Source organism: Micromys minutus (genome assembly GCF_963924665.1).
Source record: "Micromys minutus genome assembly, chromosome: 1".
Taxonomy (NCBI): Eukaryota; Metazoa; Chordata; class Mammalia; order Rodentia; family Muridae; genus Micromys; species Micromys minutus.
This window is the reverse complement of record NC_137969.1, coordinates 91,332,978-91,356,211: the sequence shown is the minus strand read 5'-3', so window position 1 is coordinate 91,356,211 and position 23,234 is coordinate 91,332,978. Positions and strand designations below refer to the sequence as shown.

At 38.0% G+C, this 23,234-nt stretch overlaps 2 protein-coding genes across 2 annotated transcripts in view; one reads left to right on the top strand and one right to left on the bottom strand.

Annotated features, from left to right (window-relative positions):
* The window catches only part of LOC308414301 (contactin-associated protein-like 3), a gene marked incomplete at both ends in the record, with an annotated part of 178,591 nt that overhangs the window by 5,706 nt on the left and 149,651 nt on the right, over nt 1-23,234 (bottom strand). The window contains 7 exons of the mRNA XM_080909517.1: nt 27-160; nt 1,735-1,959; nt 5,053-5,292; nt 11,209-11,427; nt 12,201-12,371; nt 18,028-18,155; nt 19,876-20,032. Coding sequence (XP_080765643.1) covers nt 27-160; nt 1,735-1,959; nt 5,053-5,292; nt 11,209-11,427; nt 12,201-12,371; nt 18,028-18,155; nt 19,876-20,032 — 1,274 coding nt within the window. The remainder of the gene's footprint in view (nt 1-26; nt 161-1,734; nt 1,960-5,052; nt 5,293-11,208; nt 11,428-12,200; nt 12,372-18,027; nt 18,156-19,875; nt 20,033-23,234) is intronic.
* Nucleotides 13,874-14,322, top strand: LOC308414306 (large ribosomal subunit protein mL49-like; the record flags this gene model as incomplete). Its single annotated transcript, XM_080909530.1, has 1 exon — nt 13,874-14,322. One exon carries the CDS (start codon nt 13,874-13,876, stop codon nt 14,315-14,317), a length of 444 nt encoding a protein of 147 aa, XP_080765656.1. The 3' UTR covers nt 14,318-14,322.

The following is a 23,234-nucleotide window of genomic DNA, read 5'->3' as shown; positions in this document are numbered from 1 at the left end:
ATTTTTTTTCAGTGTTGTTACCTCACCTCTACAGAGACTACAGCTTCTTCTCTGGTAATCATCAGCTGGTGAAAGTGACCGTCTGCTAAGTTCCTAAGATCAAAGTTGAAAGCATCTGCATTCCGATGGCTGTCCAGCTTGTACCTCACCTGCAAACTTCCTAAAAAGAAACATTGTGACATTTTTAATTATAGTGCCATTTTTTACATCCCTTGGTGTAAATTCTAGAGCATCCTCAGGATTATTTACTAAGTGCACTTTTGGATATTTGTAGCATTGACCTAAAAGCATAGTGATTACTTCAGTGCTGCCTGTAACCAAACTGTGAGTCCAGATATACCACATTTTAAATAGAAAAACCAAATATACTGATATAAGTAATTTCTCCAAATTTCTTAAACAAAGACTTTAGATAACATATATGAAAATTCATAACTCAATCTAAATCATGACTATGATATTTGATTGTGGAAGTTATAAAATTATGTGGTATACTATCATATATAATATAGTCACAATAATTATTACAATGATTTTAATAAAATTTATTTTGTTTACAATTCATCTAGAAACCATACTTTTTGTAAAGTTCTTTTAAATGACTAATACAGAGAAAGAATTTTGTTTTAAGACTTATATGTCCACACTACATAGGCTCACCCTAATTGTCCACATCCTACAGCTTGATAAAACCTTGATATTATAGAAATTAAATATTTTAGACCTAACAGACTTACACCTTTGTCTATCATCCAACTGTGAGAACTTGCACTGCCCCAATTGCCACTGGTAGAAAGACTGTCATTTGCTCTAACTGGCTTCTCCACCACTAATGAGATAAATAACAATTGTCATTGTTGTTTTTTATAGGAATTAGCTTATATATAGTTTTATTATATCACCTATATTAATGGCCCTTTAATTAACCCAGGATAAACTGAAGATAATGGCCAACATCCAATATGTTTTTTTTCAGAATGAACGTCAAAGCAAACTTGGAGCATCATGTGGTATTATAGATCTTTTCAGCAAGTATTCCATACCAAATCTAATCTATACAACTATAAAAGCATCTTAATTTGATTTTGAAATGCTAATAAGAGACTTGGCAGGCAGTCAGTGAAAAGATTACGTAGATTAATGCTTTTGATCTAAGCATTTAAAAATGTCTGATTTCCTGCTTTTCTACCCCAGTAAACAGAAAGACTTGGTTAGTGGTGGTGGTGGGGGGCTGTCTGGTGAAATTTTCAAATCTCCCACAAGGGGGCTCATCTAACCGGCTTTCCTTTCTTTTCTGGATTATCCAATCTCCTGTAATAGTCTAAAACATTCAATTCTGAGGGAAACGGTAATTTATCCCCTTCTGAAACATATATAAGTTCGGCTTTGCCATATAAAGTTGGATTTCTAATTTCTGGGCCTCTCTTCATGTGTGGAAAGTCTGACTTTGCATGCTTTGCTGTGTGTTTGCTTCTGTTCTCATTAAAATATAGGTGCTCGCTTTGACTACAATTGGTTTCCTGGAGAAAAATGAACCAGACCCAAGTCCCCCTAGATAGTAACATTGCCTTCTACAACACCCACTATGGGGAGCCCTAAAATACTAACGTGGAAGCCATGCACCCTTTTCTGTGTTGATTAGAGCTTGCAACTCTATTTTTCTAACTAGTGTTTTGATTGTTATCACTTTCTTTGGCTTTGTTGCTTATTTCAGTGAACCCAAAAGACATTCACCATTGTTGGCCAGGATCACTGAAAGGTATTCCTCGTAGAAAGAGCTCACATAAAGCAGCAAGCATGGTGTCTGTGTGGTTCGGAAGCTCAGGGTGATGGTTTCTCTGGACAGTATGACATCCTCATGTGATGAAGAAGCCAGGGAGCTGGTGTTTTCACTCAGGGGGGAAGGTTCTTGGAAATTATAGGTCACCGAGGAACCCATTTCAAAATATGCAGAAATCTCTAGAACAAAAACATATATATGTTATGTTAACACAAATATCAAATGGCAAATATTTAAAGACCAACTCCAATATGTAAATATCCTGATGGATGACGTTGTTACTTTCCCTTTAATTTATTTTTTATTACTTAAAATGTTTTTCTGTTTTGATTTTCTCACTTTCAAATGTTAAGGAAGTGAAGTCTGAAAAAGCGATAATTTTTGATATATCAAAAGTCTAGAATGGACAAGTATCAGAAACATTGAGTCACCCTGGCAACCCCAGGATGAAGCCTGCATTATTATCATTATCATTCATGATATTCTGAATTTGATCTTGGGTTCATTTTGCAAGAATTTTACTAGGAACTTTTGCATTTGTATTCATCAAGGAAATTGTTCTGCCTTGTTTTATAATGTCCCTATTTGATTTTGGTAACAAAATAAATAAATGCTAGTGTTATGGTACTGGTTTTGCTACTGGAAGCTAGCCCACCTTTTTCTGTCTCCTCATTCCCTGGACCAATCCCCCTGTCATGTGCTATTTTAGATCATCCGGGTCTAGACCTCCTGCTCTCTACCACTGCTCTGCAGGCCTGAATCCCATCCAGGGTGAAACAGTTGAATTAAAGATCCCTGATTTGTGATTCTTATTTTCAAGCCCCCATTTCTCCCAAGTTGGCTCCCAAAGATGCCTTTACAATCGTGTAGAGCAGCAGAAAGAAACTCAACTCTGCTGCTGACCATCCATCATAGTAATTATGGTCCCATCAAAATCAGCCTTGGCTTGAGGCTTGCAGGCGCTACGGCATTTTCCTGATAGAGCTCAGCTACACCATTCCCTCCAGGTTGCCTGGCTGACCTTTGGATAAGGCTTCTGCTTCCTCTAGACTGGGGAACCCTACTGCTGCTGTGTTTGGTTTGCTTCTTTACAGTGTCACTTTTTCTTCATACTTTCAGCTGTCCTACTGACACTTTTATAAATTCCCCAAATCATTCTTCTCTTTTCCTCTTTGGAATAGAGATTACCTTTTATCTTACTTTGACTCTTTCTCTTTACCTGGTCACATGAAAGCAAACCTCTAGTCCATCATTGTAACTAAAGCCCTAGGAATTTTTTTCTATGCTAAAGATTTCTCAAATTTACTATTCAGTGTTAACTAGAAAACAAAACTTTATCTTAGGTGATCTCTGCATTTGTACTGTGAGAAAAGACAAAGTGATTCTCAGTTTCTCCTAAAATACTTTATAAAGGATATGTGTTAGCTACTTTTATTTTGTTGTTGCTGTGATAAAATACCATGACTGAAGGTAACATAAGAAAGATTTTATTTTTGATTGTGGCTGCAGAGGGCTAGATGACCATAATGGCAGGGAAGCTATGATGACAGAAGCAGGGGAGCTGAGAGACCACATCCCATTTCCAGAGAGAGAGAGAGAGAGAGAGAGAGAGAGAGAGAGAGAGAGAGAGAGAGAGAGAGAGAGAGAGAGAGAGAGCTGGAAGTGGGCTAGCAACATACTTAAATGTTCTATGTCCTAAGTAGCATCACCAAATGTGGACCAAGTTTTCAAATGCATAAGCCTATGGGGGACATTCTTATTTCAAACCACCACGGTTGACACCCTAATTTTGTGTCATATTACTTCCAAAATATATTTAGTACAGAAATATCTACACATATATACATATGTGCATGTGCATGCACTCACACATTTAATAAAATAAAAATATTGAGAGATTGTCTTTATTTTGCAATGAATTTTTGTCTTCTTATATCCATAAAACACCAAGAGAATTCATCAAACATCCATATTATTAGAACATGAAAATTAGGGTTTTGGAATGTAGCTCCAAGTGATGGAGTACTTGGCTAGCTCTGGCTTCAAACCATAGTATCACAAAAATAGATAAATAAAATATAATAAAATAAAAATGTTAAAGATGAAGATTTGGGATAGGAATATAGCTCAGTTGACTGAGTGCTTGACTAGAATGTCTGAGATTCTTGGATTAATCCCCAGAACTTAGAAAGTAGAGACACAGTGATAAAAATCTTCAGCCATTCTTGGTTACACAGGGAATCTGAGGCTGGGTTAGAAAATATGTCTAAAATTATAATAATTTTTATCATTTATAAAACAAAAATTATAAAAAAGGGAAATTTAGGTAAAGAATACTCCTTATTTACCAGAGAGCCATTTCTTATTTACCCACAACCCAATGTCTATGTCTGGTGTAATTTATGTTATGAAGTAACATTAGAATTACTATCACAGACAGATCTTATGCTCTAACGTGTTCAAGCAGATGAATGGGAGTCTTTTGAAAGGTGATTTTCAAAACTTTTCAATGACTGTTAGATAACTAGTTCTCAAAGCTCCTCTGAAAGTTACATAATTTTTATAGCAAATAAAGATCTTTATACTGTTAAACATAAACGAAGGATGTGTAAAATAGTGAATTTGATTTTAATGAGTAAATATTCTAGGAGTTCCATTAAAATATTAATAATTTTAAGCATATCCAAGAAGTTTGTAAAGTGGTGCACACTAGACTCAAAGCAGTCCTTTCATTTAGAATGAATCAGAATTAGCAGGAAATACGTTATTATCCCAAATTGCTCCTTAAGGACATTTAAACACCTAACAACCAATGTTTGAGTTCATTAAAGTCATGTAATATTTAATTTAATGTACCTTATGGCCTTTACTAGCACTCATGTGCACAGACACAAACATATACATATAATTAAAACTTAGTAATTAAAAAAATCCCTTCATATCACTTCCAGTTTAGTGATAGGTGACAGTGATGCTTAGATGGTCTGGAAACCAGAGCAATTTGAGGACAGAAGTCTGGAAACGAGATGATTCTGAGAACATCAGCACTGAGCAAAAGACATGAGTAGAACTAAGGTCTTCCCAATAATAAGCCCAGAGAAGACTGATCTATGGATCAGCCTCAGGTCTCTAAAGATATTCATAAACCTTTCTAATTTAAAGAAGAATTTAACGAGATTGTAAGCCAAACAAGTACATCACCTTATGCTGTATTTATAAGGCCCAACACCAGAGGAGTCCCACATCTCCTTGGTTTATATCTTTTGACATACCATGTGAGCACAATGGCCCCTCGTAGGCAGAGAAGGCACAGTCACAAGCAATCCCTCTGTGTTTCTCTTGACACTTTCCTCCGTTGCGACACAGGTGTCCATAACTGCTGCAATGACCCGAACACCCTGGCTCCACTCCTGGTGTCATTATGGCCCTTCCCTCCAGATCCAGTGCCATTCCATTCACCTGAAGGGACCGGATACATCCCAGGAAGCCCTTCTGCCTGCTGGCTGTCCCCCCTACAAGGGAAACACTGCAAATACAAACGTGTTCCTTGGTATTTTATTTAGGATTTACATCCATGTAGACTCAGACCTTATGGAGTTAGGTAAGAGAAAAAAATTAAAATTTGTCTGAAGCATTGTTGGCTTAGAAAACAATAAAAACATATGCATTCATCACATATCAGGAAACCTTATATGACACCAGATGGCACATTATTCAGCTTATAAAAATACTGACATTGGTGAACATTCATTATAAGATTTCCTTTAGTTTCACAAAAATACAAACCACATAAACATTATTTTAATTGTTTATAAAATGTGATACATATTAATATGGTTGTATGTGACATTTAAAAATCATCACAATAATGTAAATATGTTCTGGTAATTTCTTACTTGGGCAAACTGTCAAAGCATAGGAAGAGATTGTATGACAAAACTAGTGAAGCTGGAGGAAATTGTACTGACTTAGCCAAGCTGTCCCTCACATCACATACCTGTCTCCAAAGATAAGTGTTAAACATGAGCTGAACACTACATATACAGACAGTGTATCATTTCAAACTTGAATGCTAAAAATCTATTTAGATAGGACTCCAACACTGTCAGGGCAAAGGTCATTATCTGTGATGTTAGTGTTATATTATTCTGTGAGAGGCAGATTCCAGAGCTTCCTTACAGTGACTCTGATACAGCTGGCTTATGGCAGTGACCCCTGTGCTCATGAAGCCAGCAGTTTCTTTACTGGATCCTACTAAGACACTCAGCCTTCAATTTGGCACAGATGGAGGGTGGTATTAACATTAAAAAGTGAGGCCTGATAGAAACTTTTTAAATTATTGTAGGCATGGCATCAAACGATATTGTGGGGCCCTGGTTAATTCTGCACTCACGTTCTGACCCGGGAAGCAATTTCCTTGTCCTCTTGCTCCAACCATGTTGGGAAAAACCTACAAGCTTCAAAACCCTTAACACAATGGGTCTGCCTGTTTGTGGGCAGGAATGCCTTTTTAAGATTTGTTTACTATATTTATTTATTTAGTTATGTATGTATGTATGTATGTATGTATGTTGGAATGGCATGAGCTATGGTGCACATGTGGAGTTCAAAGAATAATGTGTGGGTCTCAGTTCTCCCCTACAATGTGTGTTCTGGGGCTAGAAACCAGATCATTAAATGTGGTGGCAAGTGCCTTTACCTTTTGAGCCATCCTGCTTACCCTGAATCTCTTATCTCTGAAAGGTAATTAGCTAAGGTATTTGTTTTGGTAATGGAGAGCTACCACACATACTTTGTTGGTATTTTCCTTCCATCTGGTAGTTTGATGGTTTCAAGTTCTTTGAAGAAGGATAATCTCATCTTAACTTAGGAACCAATAATGCTTAAATCTGTCTTATGGACTCATATATATTAACCTTCCTTGTAAGTACAAGCACACATTCAGACAAGCACATGAGTACACACACACACACACACATGCTTGAATTCATCATTAGTAATTAGTACCTAGAAATTGTACATACTTTCTGTAAAGCAGAATGTGTAGTTATTTATGACTTAATCATGCTTCTAATTAGATTCTGTGTTTATTTGTTGTAAGATGCATACATAAGTGAGAGGTTTTGCTTGGTTTCTAAGTCTGGAGTAGTCTGAAAAGCCACATAGCAAAATATAGTTTCTGTTATGAGAAAAAATAACATTAAAGTAATAAACAAAATATAGTTTTCATGATGAGAAAAATTCATTAAAGTAATAAATAAGCGAACTAAAGAAAGGCTTACACCATCCACAACTCTGATCTTTAAACACATGAACTACAAGAATAAAGAAATTGGATCCAGTTATAAATAATAAGCACAAGAAGTAGCAGACTGATGATGGTGAACAGAGATAGGAGATGCGAGGCCAGGACCTTGAAAGGCTTCCACAGTGTAGACCAGGATCCTGGAAGGCTTGCACAGTGTCTATCTTCTATATAGGAAAGAAATCATGAGATGGTTGTCTTAGTTTAGACTTTATTGCTGTGAAGAGGCAACAAGACCACAACAACTGTTAGAAAACATTTAATTTGGGTCTGGCTTCCAGTTTCAGAGGTTCAGTCCATTGTCGTCATGATAGGAAGCTTGGCAGACTTGGTGCTGGAGGAGTCAAGAGTTCTACATCTGGATCTGCAGACAGCAGGAGACTAGATTCCACACTGGACAAAGCTTGAGCATAGGAAACCTCAAAGCCTTCCCTGCACCCACAGTGACATACCTCTTTCAACAAGGCCACACTTTCTCCTGATAAGCCAAGCATTCAAGCACACAAGTCTTTGGGAGGCATACCTGTTTAAACCACCATTCTCTACTTCCTGGCCCCATTGGCTTATATCCATAACATAATGGAAAAATGTGTTCAGTTCAACTTCAAAAGTCCCCATGGTCTATACCAGTCTAAAATTTGTTTAAAAGTCCAAAGTTTAAAAAAGTCTTATCTGAGATTCATGCAGTCTCTTAACATATATCTCTTAATCCTATAAAATCAAAATAATAGTAATAAACATGAATAACATAGTTCCAAACATACAATGGCACAGGATATATAGTACGGTTCCAAAACATAGGGAAGGAAACATAGTAAGGAAATACTGGGCAAAAGCAAGACAGAAAACCAGCTGGCCAAATTCCAAATCCTACAACTTCATGTCTAATGCTGAAGCAATCTTCTCCTTTCAGCTTTGTTGACTGCAGCACACTTCCTTCTCATCGGCTGGTTCTACTCATTGTCAACAACATTCTTCAGCAGGTATCCATGGTTCTGGCATCTCTAACCTCTTGGGGTCTCAAAGGCAACCTCAGATTTACTTTCCAGCTTCACACAATGGCCTTTCACAGCTTTACAAATGACCTATTTGGGCCTGCATGCAGGATCACTCCTGCAACATACCTAGCCTCAGTATCTTTCCTTTTTCATAGAGTGTGGGTTGATGTTAAGGCATCAGTATATGATTGGACAGTGGGGAGGTAGGTGGAGAAAGAAGCTGGAAGAGCAGAAGAGGAGGCAGTAGGAGGGGGAGATTGACGGAGGAAGAAGATAGAGGTAGATGTGTGTTTTTCTCTCAGCATATCTCTAACTGATAAGGTTGTTATTGTTATTTCTAAGGGTTTCTATGGGTCTATATATCTCACATAGAGGGGCAATTTATATCTTTGCCCATTGGTTGTAAGCTTATTGTGTAGAGGGTTTGTGGATTGAGAATTTACCATATAAACCTGTTTGATAAGTTACGGGGCTGTGAAGTCATGTTTGTACCGGACAGTGGAGGAAAGGAACATGGTGGGGCAGTCGTATCCACCTGGACAGAAGCAGCAGGGGCCATAGGGAGAACTGCTCCTGAGTTCTTAGAGGTGGCATAGAGCACCAAGTTAGAAATTCCAGTAGTGCCAGATGGCCCCGCAGGAGCCGGTAAAGAATGGGATAAAAGGTTAAGCCACTTTTTAACACTTTTTAATATTTACCACAACAAGAGGAAAATTTCACCCTTGATTCAAAATCCAGAACCCTATGGCCAAAGCTGCAAAATTCTGCTGCTTGCTAGGACTGGAACATGGGCCTCTTATTCAATTACAATGTCTCCAGCTTTCTGTTTTTGATTATTATTTTTACTGTCTAATTTTGACTGTCTTGGAACTTGCTCTGTATACTGACCTTGAACTCAGAGATCTTGATGCCTGTCTCCTGAATGTTGGGATTAAAGGTAGGTACTATCATGCCTGGATCAAAGCTGGGATATTGCTCTAAGGTCACCATTCCCTTAATCCCCTTGAACACATGATTTAACTTCATTCCACTTCCTGGTGCACCTCTAATTCTTGGGCCATACCTTTTGTATTTTTTCTTTCTCAAATTGCTACATTTCATCAAAACATACTACTCTTCATAAGGATGAATCACAAACTAGGCTATTTTCAGATTTCCTTTACCAATGCAATTAATCTAAATCTTCTTACTTTTGTCTGACGCAGACTCTTTGTACAAGGGTAAAACCAGTCGCATTCTTCACCAAAATATCACAAGAATAATCTCTAGGCAACATACTAAAATTCTTTTCCTCTTAAACCTCTTGAGCCAGTCCCTCACAACTCAAATTACCCTCAGCACCACTTTCTTCCATGTTGCTACTAGGATGGCCCATTAACCCCACTTAAAGCATTCCACTCCTTTCCACTCCAAACTTCCACAATCCACATTCCTCCAAGCAAAAACATGGTTATGCCTGTCCCAGTTTCTGGTACCAACCTCTGTTTTAGTTTAGGTTTTATTGCTGTGAAGAGACAATATGACCACTACAACCCTTACAAAGGAAAATTAATTTGGCGCTGTCTAGCAGTTTCAGAGGTTTGGTCCATTATCGTCGTGGTGGGAACTATGGCAGCATGTAGGCAGATTTGGTGTGGAGGAGCTGAGAGTCCTACATTTTGATCCCACAGGCAGCAGAAGGAGACTGGGTTCCACACTGAGCAGAGCTTAAGTATAGGAAACCTCAAAGCCCATCCCCACAGTGACGTACTTCCTTCAACAAGGCAACAGCTCTCAACAGTGCTACTCTCCAAGGGCTAAACATTTAAACATGAGTATATGTGGGAGATAACTATTCAAGTCACCACAGTTGTCTAAGTCTGGCTTAATAATAAGTATGATACCCTTTAGTTTCACCTATTTTTCTATAAATAAAATAATTTAAATTTTCTTATTGCAGTAGAATTCCATGTGTACATGTGCCACATTTTCTTTATTTATTAATCTACTGTTGGGCACCTTGCCTAGCTACTGTGTATTGTGTAGCAATAAACATTTATATGTAGGTATTTCTGCAGTATATGACTGAAAGTATAGAGATGGGTTGTATCATAATTCCATCTCTAGGCTTTTTGAGGAACCTTTGTACTGCTATGTAGTTGCTGCCAAAGTTCATATTCCCACAAGCAGTGAACAGAGTCATTCTTTACCCCATATCACCATCAGCATTTACTATGATTTATTTTCTTGATCATAGCCTTTCTGAGTGGAGTAAGATGGATTCTCATGGCAGTTTCAGTTTGCACATTCCTGATAGATAAAGATAATGAAAACTTTATTCAAATATTTTTCAGTCATCAATATTTCTTCACTGAGAATTCAATTAGTTTATTAATTGGATGATTTTGTATGTACATGTTTTAAGTTGGGTGACTTCTAGTACAATTATGATAAGTTTTCTAATTGCACTAAATGGGACAATGAATAAATTAGCACACTAGTTATTGGTAATTATCACATTAAGCATGTTACTAAATGGACCAGGCACAGTGCAAGCACCTGTATATGAGCTGTTCAAACTTGGATATCAGACAACTTGGGACTAAATTCTACATTTTGGAAGTTTCATTATCTTATCTGGAAGCAGATGACAATACCTACAGAATGTGATGTCAAATAAGAAGCAATAATATATGTTTCTGGACCCTATTGCATCATTAACAAATAGTACCAGTCATAGCAGTTACTCTTAGTTTTTATTAGAAGCACTTTGGGGCTCGGGAGATGTCTCAGTCAGCAAATCACTTGTTGCACAAGCATTTGGACATGAATTTGGATTCCTAGTACCCACACTTAAAAAAAAAAAAAGCTAAGCATGATAGTATGCATCTGCAATCCTAACACTAGGAAACGGAGATAGACAGTTCCCAGATCCCATTTTTCCTGCTAGCTTTGCCAAATTGGTAAGGCCTAGGTTCAGTGAGATACCCTGTTTCAAAAAATAAAGTAGGGAGAAACTGAATAAGACACTTGATGTCAACCTTTGACCTCAACACATACATGTACAACACATAAACATAGACATACATAATACACATCCATCAACTGATCAATCAATGACATAAAATCACTTTCATAGCACTCACCAATGAAGAGCTGGCTGTTGAGTTGTAGTCGAACATGTCCATCTGCAGGAGTGCGCTGTGTCTTTTGAGGAAGCTGATCTACCTGAAGAGATGCTCCCTTAACATTTCTTTCTGCTCTTACATGATGCCACCGGTTGTCATTAAAGGGAGTCGGTGATTGTACAGTGAGCTCACAAGGTCCATTCCCAACATCAAAAGAAAAGGTCACTTCTGTGGGAGCTAGAGACATTATATATCAATATTTTTCAAGTTAATTCATAGAGAAGACACTGTAGTCTAAAATAGACATTAAAAGAATAAAACATGATGACACACACATTAATTATAAATAGAGACAATGATACCCATGCAGAAAAAAAATATGACTCTGAGTTGAAGGAAGGGCAAAACAAATTTGTATCTCAGTGCAAAACAATAGAAAATAAATCTAATTTTATCTTATTTTTTTCCTGGTGTTTACTAGTCATTTATGCTAAATACTAACTTGATCTTACTTAGTCCTAAATAAAGGTATGTGCCCATGACAAGAATGAGAAATAGAATTTATTTTACATGTATACATAGTTTTATTTTAAAATATTTCAAAGCCTTATTTAATTTTTAAAACACTTAATAAAATATTTGGCAGTCATAAGTTAAGCTTATGATGAATAAAAAATTCTGTTAAATATTTTGTAATTTAGTAAGCAACTTGATGGATTTGATTTGAACTTCTAAATGTACTCAGCTATAATCAAGTAAAGCATAACATGACATTATAATTTATTTTTTATTTATTGCATGCTTCATGGTTTATTACATGCCTTATGTTACATAGTTTTTTCTTACTGTATAATGAACTTAAAAATCACAGAATTAATTATAGAGTTCAATATGAACTCTAATATGCAATTTAGAGTTCAAGTGTGGTAAGAATGCTAATACTTTGAAATTTTGCTGTTAGTTTCCATTGCTAAATAATAAGTATCTCAAGACTTGGGTCAGGAACTTACCACGCAACTCTATTCTGATGAAGTCAGTGATTCCCAGATTCTCCATGAATACACCAGAGGAAATGGTGGTTTTAAAAAGAAAGTGCACATCAGCAGTGAGCTCTCCATGGAAGGTTGGGAAATGAAGGTATGAAGCCTCAGTGTTGAAGGAAGCTGAATTCCAAAATGACTCTGGTTTAAAAACAAGAGAAAAAGACAAAATGAAAAAAATTATTAAGCATTCTTATTGCTAGAGCAATTAATATTAGTAATTAAAAACAAGCTTTTAGTTGGAGTTATGGACCTTTATATCACAATGCCAACATCCAAACAATGTTGCATGACTATATTGAGGATTAAGACTCTGTGTGAATGGCTCACAGAGAGATAGATGGTTAAGAGGACAACATGAAGCTCAAGAAGTTAGAAGACCAAAGAGTTGATGCTTCAGTTCTTAAAAGGGGGAAAATATTCACAGGAGGAAATACAGAGACAAAGTGTGGAGCAGAGACTGAAGGAAAGGCCATCCAGAGACTGCCCCACCGGGGCATCCATTCCATACAGTCACCAAACCCATACAATTTTGTGGATGCCAAGAAGTGCATGCTGACAGGAGTCTGACATATCTGTCTCTTGAGAGGCTTTACCAGAGCCTGAGAAGTACAGAATCAGAAGCTCTCAACCAACCATTGGACTCAGAACGGGGCCCCATTGGAGGAGTTCGAAGGACTGAAGGAGCTAAAGGGGTTTTCAACCCCACAGGAAGAACAACAATATCAACCAACCAGACCCCACTCCCAGAGACTAAACCACCAACCAAAGTGTACACATGGAGAGACCCATGGCTCCAGCTGCATATATAGCAGAGGATAGCTTTATCAGGCATCAATGAGAGGAGAGTCCCTTGGTCCTGTGAAGGCTTGGTGCCCAGTGTAGGGGGATAGTAGGGTGGTGAGGCAGGAGTAGGTGGGCCGATGGGGGCACACCTTCATAGAGGCAGGGGGAGGGGATAGGATGGGGGGAAACCGGGAAAGGGTATAGCATTTGAAATGTAAGTAAAGAAAATACCCATTAGAAAAAGAACAAAAAAATCATGAAAATATATAAAAATGAGTACTTACCTAAGAAAATTCATGATTGAACCCCAGAATTCATGTAAAGATGGAGATATAGCCACTTCTACAAACTTGTCCTCTGAACTCAACACATGTACATGGTACTTCTATACTCTACACACGTGTGCGCACATGCACGCGGGTGCACACACACACACACACACACACACACACACACACACACACACACACACACACCAATAATAATACCCAGAATAAAGTATATGAAAATATTCTGGTTTTGTATTTTATGGGTGCTCACAGTTAAGAGTTTGTCTTGGTTCTCAGAAGGAAAGGACCTCTGAATAGTGCTGCTTCTTGTACAATTTGTGAAGGGAAAGAAGAATGAAGAGGGGAGGAAAGAGAAGGATATCTAAGGTAGAATGGGTGAGAGAATGAATTGGAAATGTTCTACAGTACACCAACTTCCAAGATGCTTCTCTGAAAACATAATCCAAGAAAAGCAAAATCCCTGAGTTACATACGATAAGAACAATAAAAGTCATCTGCTGGTAAAATAAACAAAAATAAGGTATTTTAAAAAGAAGTTAAGAGATGACACTCAGTTGAGGAGCCAAGATGGCCGCGACTGTGTTCCGAGTCGCTCTGCAGGACTGGAGGACCTGTGCCCGGTGGAGCTACGGGCGACGGCAGCTGAGCCAGACCCAGGGGCCTCCTGATAACCCCGGCTTTGTGGAGTCTGTGGATGAGTACCAGTTTGTGGAGCGCCTGCTCCCACCTACCAAAATCCCAGAGCCACCAAAACATAAAAATTATCCCACTCCTAGTGGTTGGCAGCCTCCCAGAGATCCCCTTCCCAACTTGTCCTACTTTGTTCGTCGCTCTCGGATGCACAGCATCCCTGTCTATAAGGAAATCACACATGGAAACCGACAGATGACCTTGATTCGGAAGGTGGAAGGTGACATCCGGGCTCTACAGAAGAATGTGGAAGAATTCTTGAGCCCACTGCTGGGAAAAACACCTGTCACCCAGGTTAATGAGGTGACAGGTACTCTTTGAATCAAGGGTTACTTTGATGAGCAGCTTAAAGCCTGGCTCCTTGAGAAAGGTTTCTGAGGTTTTATGGTTAGCCCATGTGGCAGTGCTCGCCACAGACTGGCATCCAGAGAGGAAGTGGATTGGGAGTCTCTGGAATGGGATACAAAGAACAGAGTTTAGAACTTAGAATGAAAGGGCTTTGAGAAAGGCCTTGCTTTCATAAAGGGGAAGTAGACCTGCATGTACAAGTATCCACTTGAGAGCTGTCCAACATGGGAGGCCAGAGCAACAATCAAGCTAACAAAGGCAGACATTAACTGCTGTACAGATAATCTCTTGTGGATTCTGTGGAAGTATCACCTAATGGCAAGTGAGCTGAGGCAGGATTAGAATGTGAGAAATCTGACAGGAAGATTCACCCTGGACTCTGAGGAAGGCAGGATGTATGAAACTGAGGAGAGATAACTAACCAGCCATGTACTTTAAATGGGTTAAATGAGTTATGGACTAATGGGAACAATTTGGGAACTGGGGCACTAATGGAAAAGCCTGAGATTACAAACTGCTGTCCCTTTATAAACTGTGGTACATTTGTTTATGTTAGCTTTGTCAGCCATTCTGGAAGCAACCATCCAACCCTGTTTTGGGGGCTTCACAGAATAGACACATCAGGGAATCCTTCCCTGGCTTGGAGCTTTTGATATTGATGGTGCACGGTGGAAGCTATGGGAAACAGATGACGCAATACAGGACAGTGACATGGACTGGAATGGATGAGACAAAATAGTCTTAGGAACTGAGTGCTGTAATAGATAGGGTTGGAGAATCCCTATGACCTGGAATCAACTATACAGGGGTTTGAAGACAAAGTGTATTTTATTTCTGGTGTCCACTACACAAGCCACCCACCATTAAACTGGCTAAACAATGTGAAAAAAAAAGAAGCTAAAAGAGATTCTAAGGGGAAAAGGAGAATGGAGGTTCAAATGAGATTACACTGATAGAAAAATTGTAAGTATCTAGGAAGATAATTAATGTGGCTGATATCAAATCCCGGATATTGAGAGAAAGCTTTGGTAATAACACATAGAGAAGAGGGACTAAGGGCTTAAAGCTACTGGAGAAAGCAGGAAATGTTTGGGGGTAAAGAAGACAGACATGGCAGTAGAGTCTCAAATATAGAGAATCTAACATGTGACACAGAGAATACATTAAAAAGCATTCTGAAACGATTATTCCTAAAGATGATCACAACATTTAATTGAAAAAAAATCTCTTGTTTTAAGAAACAATTACATAGAATAGTGTATTCTGTAGGAAAGTTTTTTTTTAAATCAAAGTATTATTATGTGTTGCAGAGTTCAGTCCCCTGCACCAATCAGCCATCACCCCCTGAGATCAGTCGTGCCTATAGGAGTCCATCACAGTCTTGTCTATGGACTGTTGATATTCTCTCATTAGAAAAAGGAAATGTGGAGGGTCATTAGACTCACACCTGAGATTCTAACCACTGTTCCCAACAATCTATGCATTCTTCCCTAATTGCCCATGGATTCAGGGGCTCTTGTGGTACTAGATTTATAAGTTGGGGAAGGTCGTCTGAAGGGAATCTTAATCTATGGGGCTATGAGAAATTCATTATCTTCATTGGGTGTATACTCTTCTAGTTCAGGGGTCACCTGTACTTTGTAAATATGTGACAGTAAACTCATTGGTTCCCAGGATCAACTTCAGTGGAATCAAACTTCAGTTTTTATGGGACGTTATAAGAAGTTTACAGATTCCCAGGGGGAAAATTCTCACAACAGTAGCATTCCAGTTTCGTGGATACGCATCAAGTTAAAAGAAATTATTATTTAAGGCACAGGAAGTGACACAAGCATCCAGATATGAACAATGCTTGTCCAGTCCCTAAGCTTCACGGTGATATGACCATGTATGTGATCAAATCTATGTGCAAGCTTTGCACACATTAGGTTTACATCTCAGATGAGGATCCCTGGGAGAATGCACAAGACATTTTGTAGAGAGCAGCTCCCAGGTCAGTCTCCTCCTTGGGAGATATACAGTCAGTGTTCATGATACTCTATTCAGTCTTCTCCTCCTCGGGAGATATACAGTCAGTGTTCATGATACTCTAACTCAGGTGGCTTCTCAGCTGGTTACAGAAACCTCTGGACATTAGGGGGTGTGTGTGTACAATATGGTGCACTCGGCAAGAATATGCAGCAGTTCTCAGGGATCATATTGCTCTCTTCTCTCTCCCTTCACCCCATCTTGTATCTTCTAAATATTGAAGTACAGAAGTAAATAAAAATAAACTTAGTTACATTACAAAGTAATATAATGATAGTGGATAGCAGACATTGCAAGTATGTTTCTTCAAAAATGATTTTTTGATGAAAGTTCACATCCTAAGCAATGTATAGAACCCCTAAACTTGAAGGAGTTCTAAGCATATCATGACAATGCATCATAGGCAGATAATGGAAACCTCAGCTCTTACTGTATGAAAGAATAGGCTAAGACTCACTGTCACATAATGGTGAAGTAGTATTACAGACGCCTGAGAAACTCAGGTCTAACCTGATGATATTACATCACTCAGGCTGTCCTCAGAGTGCAAGTGTAATAAATGAAAACTTCCCAAGGAGTCATATAGTTAGAAAATAATCCATTGAAGGGTTGTTCTCGAAGAAAACAGTACAAGAATAATTAAACAGCCAATTAAATAATAGTCAAATAAAGATAATTCACTCACTGAAAGCTAATACAGGCAGAGCTTCCCTAATATAGAATCTGAAACACAGGATTCACCAAGGCCCTCAAAACAGTATATACATGTGCATGTATATATGTGCATGTATATGTGTATGGTACGTGTACTCATGAGTAAGGGTGTATATGAACACATGTGTGCATGCATATGAAGTCCAGAGGATAGCTATAGGTATCATTCCTTAGATGCTATCTATTTTGGAGACAGAGTCCCTCGCTGGTCTGGAGTTTTCCAAATAGTCTAGGCTAGTTGGTCACCAAGCCGCAGTGATCTCTCCTACTCTGCCTCTCTAGAGAGTATAAACAGTATGTACTACCATATATGATTTTTATATGGGTTCTGGGAAATGATCTGAAGCCTTCATGTTTTCAAGGTAAATACCAGCTGGGTTACTTCCTCTAGGACCCAAAGTTCTAAGTGTCCTGATCCCCCATCTGAACATAGATCCCCAGATTTTATTTTGGAGGTACTCAGTGCTGACAGTTTGCACCCCTTAGCTTAGTGTGCTTTAGGTTTTAGATGCTCCTCAATGGCCTGAATGTTAAGGGTTTGGTTCCCAGCCTTGGTGCCTCTGCAGCCACTCAGAGGTATGGCCAGTGAAAGAAATCTATGTCACTGGGGATGGGCCCTGGAAGAGGGTTGTGGGCCCTTCCTCTCAGTTTGCCTCTTGGCCATCAGATTGGCTCATCAGGTTGATTGTGCTGAATGTCCCTCCCCATGGGAGCAAAAACAGTGGGGCTGCCAGATGAAATTTCCAAAACCATGTGCTGAAGAAACATTTTCTCTTTTGAAGTTATTTATGCGAATTATTTGGTCATGGCAACAGAAAGATGACAAACAATGCTTTCCTACCCTGGCCCTAAGATTGCCACTAGTTCCATGTCCAAAATAAGGATACTTGTCTACCTAATAACCAGAACATGTTATTGTAACAATAGAACTGTGTACTTACGGTCTCCCTGGCAAAGCAAAGGCCCCAGTGTATAAGCAGCTTCAGAGTGTGGTCGGCCTGTGTCTGTCACCACCATCTCAGTGACCGGTAGGTGCTCCTTATGGGAAAGAACTATTGTATCACTGGTCCTAAGAAACAACAATCCAACTGTTAAAATTATTCTAATTAACATGAAGATAAAATTACCTATGATATTATATTATATTAAGAATATTATATCTTGAGATAATGAATCAATTACTGCTCTTTCAAAATTAGTCTTAGAATATTTAAATAAGTGTTAGTTACAGTTATAAAAATTGATATTTTAGACTTAAACATGTTACAAGATTTTATTATTGATTTTTTTTTTAAAAAAAGTCCTTTTGTGGTGATTATATGTTCCTCTGAGAATTTTTAGTTTGTAAAACTAAACTGACAGATTAGAAAAAAAAGAAATGCAATCCCTCTGTAAGTAAGTAATATACAGACTAGTAGTGTATATGAGATATCTCTGTGGCATGTTGGGTCCACTCAGTAGATAGACAACAGTCACCTTCTTTTGATTAGGTGCTGTGCCAGGCATCGAGTATACATAGTGTGGTAAAATATAGTATATGAGTGTTTGCCTGTATTTATATTTATGTGCAATGTATGTGCCTGGTGACTGTGGAAGTCAGAAGACAGTGCTGGGTCCCTGGAACTAGAGTTATGATGGTTGTGAACTGCTGTTTTAGTGCTGGGAATTTAATCTCAATCTCTGTAAGAGTAATACTTGTTCTTAACCACTGAGCCATCTTTCCAGTCCTAAATCAAAATTCTTAACTCTCATATTCTTTTACATATGAAAAACTAAACCACTCATGGAACCATAGTTTGGAATTTAAAAAGATAGATGAATTAAATATTCTGGAGTGGGTAAAATATTTAATGGTGAAGAAAGGTTATTTATTTATTAAAAATAAGATCTCAAAACCTCTTCAATAGAAATATTTCTCCATTTACACTTTTTAAACTTTATCCCTGTTATTTTATGAAGTATATATTACTTGTGAAGCATGCCTATTTTGAAAATCCAAGTTATGAGTATTCTAAAATGTGAACATTAATGAATTCTGGTATGATGCATAATGTGGAAAATTTCACACCTAATGTCTTATGATAGTTAAAACATAGGTGTATTGAAACACTGGATAAAATTACCTTCAGCCCATGTATATAGGGTGTATATAAATAAAGTTCATGCTCAGGCTTGTGTCACGTCTCTAAGATCTATCACTAAGCATAGGTAAATAACTGAAATCTGAAAATACCTGAAGCCCGTCTGAAACCTGCCCAGCACTCTTCTTACAACTTCATCTGCAAACGTATTTTCCAAAGGTTGGGGCAAAATTTCAGAATGATTGTAACCAATTATTTTTTTATAAATAAGATGTAACCCTTTTCATTTCTGTCCTAAATTTTTCTTTCATGGCAGTCCCAGGCTTATTGTATATAACTGTAGCTATTAGCATAGAAGTGTTAGCTATTAGTCCAGGGAGATGAGTGTATTAGCCAGGGATGTAGCAGACCTGGGCTCTCCTTGGTTGCCCAGACCCCTCCCTTCATACAAAAGAATGCCACTTCATAAATGTTTATGCTCTTTGTCAAATGTGCTTTTCAATTTGATTTCTTCAAATAAATGTTGGGTCTACAATAAAATATTCATTTAGAAAAGATACAATGATCTCTCTGACCATATTTCATTTAAACATATTTTAACTTGTTTGAATAAAAGTTATTTTTTATTTCAGCTCACATGATAATTGTGCACAAAATACTGCTGCATTATATATATGTTTTGGTGCAGGGAAATTATGTAGAAATCACCATTCATTGCGGTCAGCATCACAGTTGCAGTGGTACTGAGAATCAATGCAGTTCCCTTCCAATCTACAAGTACACTTTTGAGGATCAGGCAGAGAACCTCCCCAGTAAGTGTATGTTTCATTGGTTCTTCCAGCCCACCAGCTCAGTGAGGTTCCATCTGAAAAAAATAAGTATAAGAAAGATGACATCTATGCTGCCTCATTGCCCAGGGCACCACCATTCCAATATATATATATATATATATATATATTTTTTTTTTAAATTTCTAGGCTTAGCAAGTGTGGTTCCTGTGTGTGTGCACACTTGTATGAGAGATATAGGTAGAGAGATAGATAGAGTGCTAGATTAGAGGAGTCTTAATTTTATCCCAACAGAAAAAAGTGTTTCTAAAGAGCACTCATTAAATTCCCTCTTCCAATGTTTCAATAGACAATGTCATTTATTCCCACTTATTTTTCTATTATTATAAAATGAGTTCTCAATTTATTTGTGCATGAGATTGTATCTTCTCTAGAAGGGAATGTAAATTCAAGTTATTGAAAGAACCATAAAAACAAAAGGCAAACTAATTTACATGATGGAATGATTCTGTTTGAAAAATAAGATGTTCACCAAGACAGATTAATGTTTGTACAGAGGCAGAGATGACTCTTACCAAGTCTTGTTTCTTGAGGACACTCAAATATATTAAGCATTTAGGAAGATATGATTTCCCTGTGAGTACTTAATATATGCTTTTACATGTATGACTTTTTCTTGCATTATGTAGTCTGGCTATTTATTTGAAGGGTCAAGAAATTTCACTAATGGGCCTTTTTATGTCTTAGGTAGTATTATTCTCAGAGACCAAGTGCTCTGTCACCTTGTCTTGTCATTGGTAGAGGTGCTTAGGCCACCTCTCAGCACTGGATGTGACTAAATGACAGATTCGGACACTGTATTTGTTCTTTAGAACCATGCACTAAAACAGAAAATGAAAGGGTGCATTCTGTAGTGCGGGTACAGTGGCTATGGAACTGGGTGACTAGGACAGTCACTCAGAAGTATGGATGGATATGGAGGCAAATGGCAGTCACTAGGACATGCGATCACAGGAAGCAAAGGAACTGGGCTAACTCAGGACAAACCTCAAAACATACTAAGCTTTGTTTGGTGCCATTTCTTTTTCAAATGTGTATGTTGTCATCACTGGGCCTTGAGTTAGGATCTGGAATCTTTTCAGCTTCTACATTATCAATTACAACTAAATCACAACATGTTCATAAATGAGATATCTGTAACTACTAGTACTTTCTCCTAAGCACCCTTCAAAAGAAAGATGTTGAAAGTTAAAAGTGGTTCTGTTTTGTTTACAAAGAAATAAATACCTAGAATAGCAAACTTACCACTAGGAAGTAATAACTATTCAGAAAATGTAATACTATTTTTTTCTTAGAACAGTGTCCACCACCGCACTTGCATGGGTGTAGAGCCAAACCTTAATATATCCTAAGTGTACAATAATAAGTTTGCATCTAAAAAAGGAGTACACTTTCAGAGGTAGTTAATGTCTTTGAGTTTGTTCAACTGCTTTAAAGCAGAAGTTCTCAATAAGCAGGTCAAAATCCCTATGGTGATTGGTTAGGACCATCAAAAGGACCAAACAAACCAGATATTTACATTATGATTCATAACAGTAGCAAAATTATAGTTATAAAGTAGCAACGAAAATAAGCTTATGATTGGGGGAGGGGCCACCTCAACATGAGGAAGTATATTAAAGGGCTGTAGCATTAAAAAGATTGAGAACCACTGCTTTAAAGTATTATAGAGAACTTAGGAACACCAGCAAAACATTCAGCATCCATGGTTAAATCCTCTGCAGCTCCTACCCCTTACTGAGCAGCTAGCTGTTGGCAGTGGGTAGCTGCTGAAGGAGAATCGTCATCCTTTAGAAGGTGTGACTACTGTAGGGTTTCCATGTTCTAGTCTATGGCATCACACCATTTGGACAGCACAGACAGATCTAAGAGAGTTACATATCTAACAAAAACAAGAAAAATGAAGTCAGGACAGGAGTGTTTGGGGTAGAAAATGGGAAGAACTAGAAAGTGGAGAATAGATATATTTCACTATATACATGTATGACATTCTCTTATAGTATACCACCTTTGTATAGAGATGAAAATAAATTGATGGAACCAGAAATAAAAGCTAGAATACCCAAATAGTAATCAAAGCACCAGTAAACACTGTAAGCATGAGTGTCTAATATGCCAATCAAAAAATAGAGTGTCAGAGTACACAAAGACAAACAAACAACAAAAACTCACAAAACAAATACACAAAAGATGAAACTATGTGCTCCAGACCAAAAATTTTTTTAAAGAAAACAGTGTTAGAAGTAAGGAGATCTATACTACCAGAACACAATTAAAATAAACCTGGAGGTCATGGAGATGACTCAGTGAGTAAAGTACTGACCACACAAGCACACAAGCATCAGGACCTAGGATCAAATCTCTAAAACACATGTAAAGGTTTGGTATGGTCTGTAACCCCAGCAATGATAGATTCTATGGCCAGCCAGCCTGGCCAACTTACAACTCTAGGTTCATTGTGAGACTGTCTCAAAAAAATTAGTGGAGAACAATCAAGTAAGACAATCAAATGTCAGCGAGAATGGGTTCCGACTAGCCAGGGGGCAGAGAGATCTCAGTGGAGCACTCTGAAAGTGTGAGCCTGCCCACCTTGATCCAGAGACGCAGGAACCTAGCATCGGGCCCTCTGTTCCCAGCCGGCGGCTTTTGGGGTGCACAACAGGCACTCGGATAATCCACCACCAGGAACAGCAGAGATCCAGGGACACAGGCCAGGTACAAGTGCCAGCCCAAGCTGCTATACCCAGCAAAACTCTCAATCACCATAGATGGGGAGACCAAGATATTCCAAGAAAAAACTAAATTCACACAATATATGACCAAAAAACCCAGTACTACAATGAATTATAGGTGGAAAACCCAATACAATGAGGGAAACCACTTCATAGTAAAAACAAGAAAACTTCTAAGCAAGAAAACCAAAAGAAGAAAGACACACAGGCACAATTCAACCTACAAAAACAATAATAGCAGGAAACAGCAACCACTGTTCCTTGATATGTATTAACATAAATGGACTCAACTCCCCAATAAAAAGATATAGGCTATCAGACTGGTACCTAAACAAAATCCAGCATTTTGCTGCATATAGAAAACTCATCTCAGAGACAAAGACAGATATTATCTCAGAGTAAAAGTTTGAGAAAAAAAAAAACTTCCAAGCAAACAGCCCCAAGAAGCAAGCTGGAGTGGCTATTCTAATATCGAATAAAGGAAATT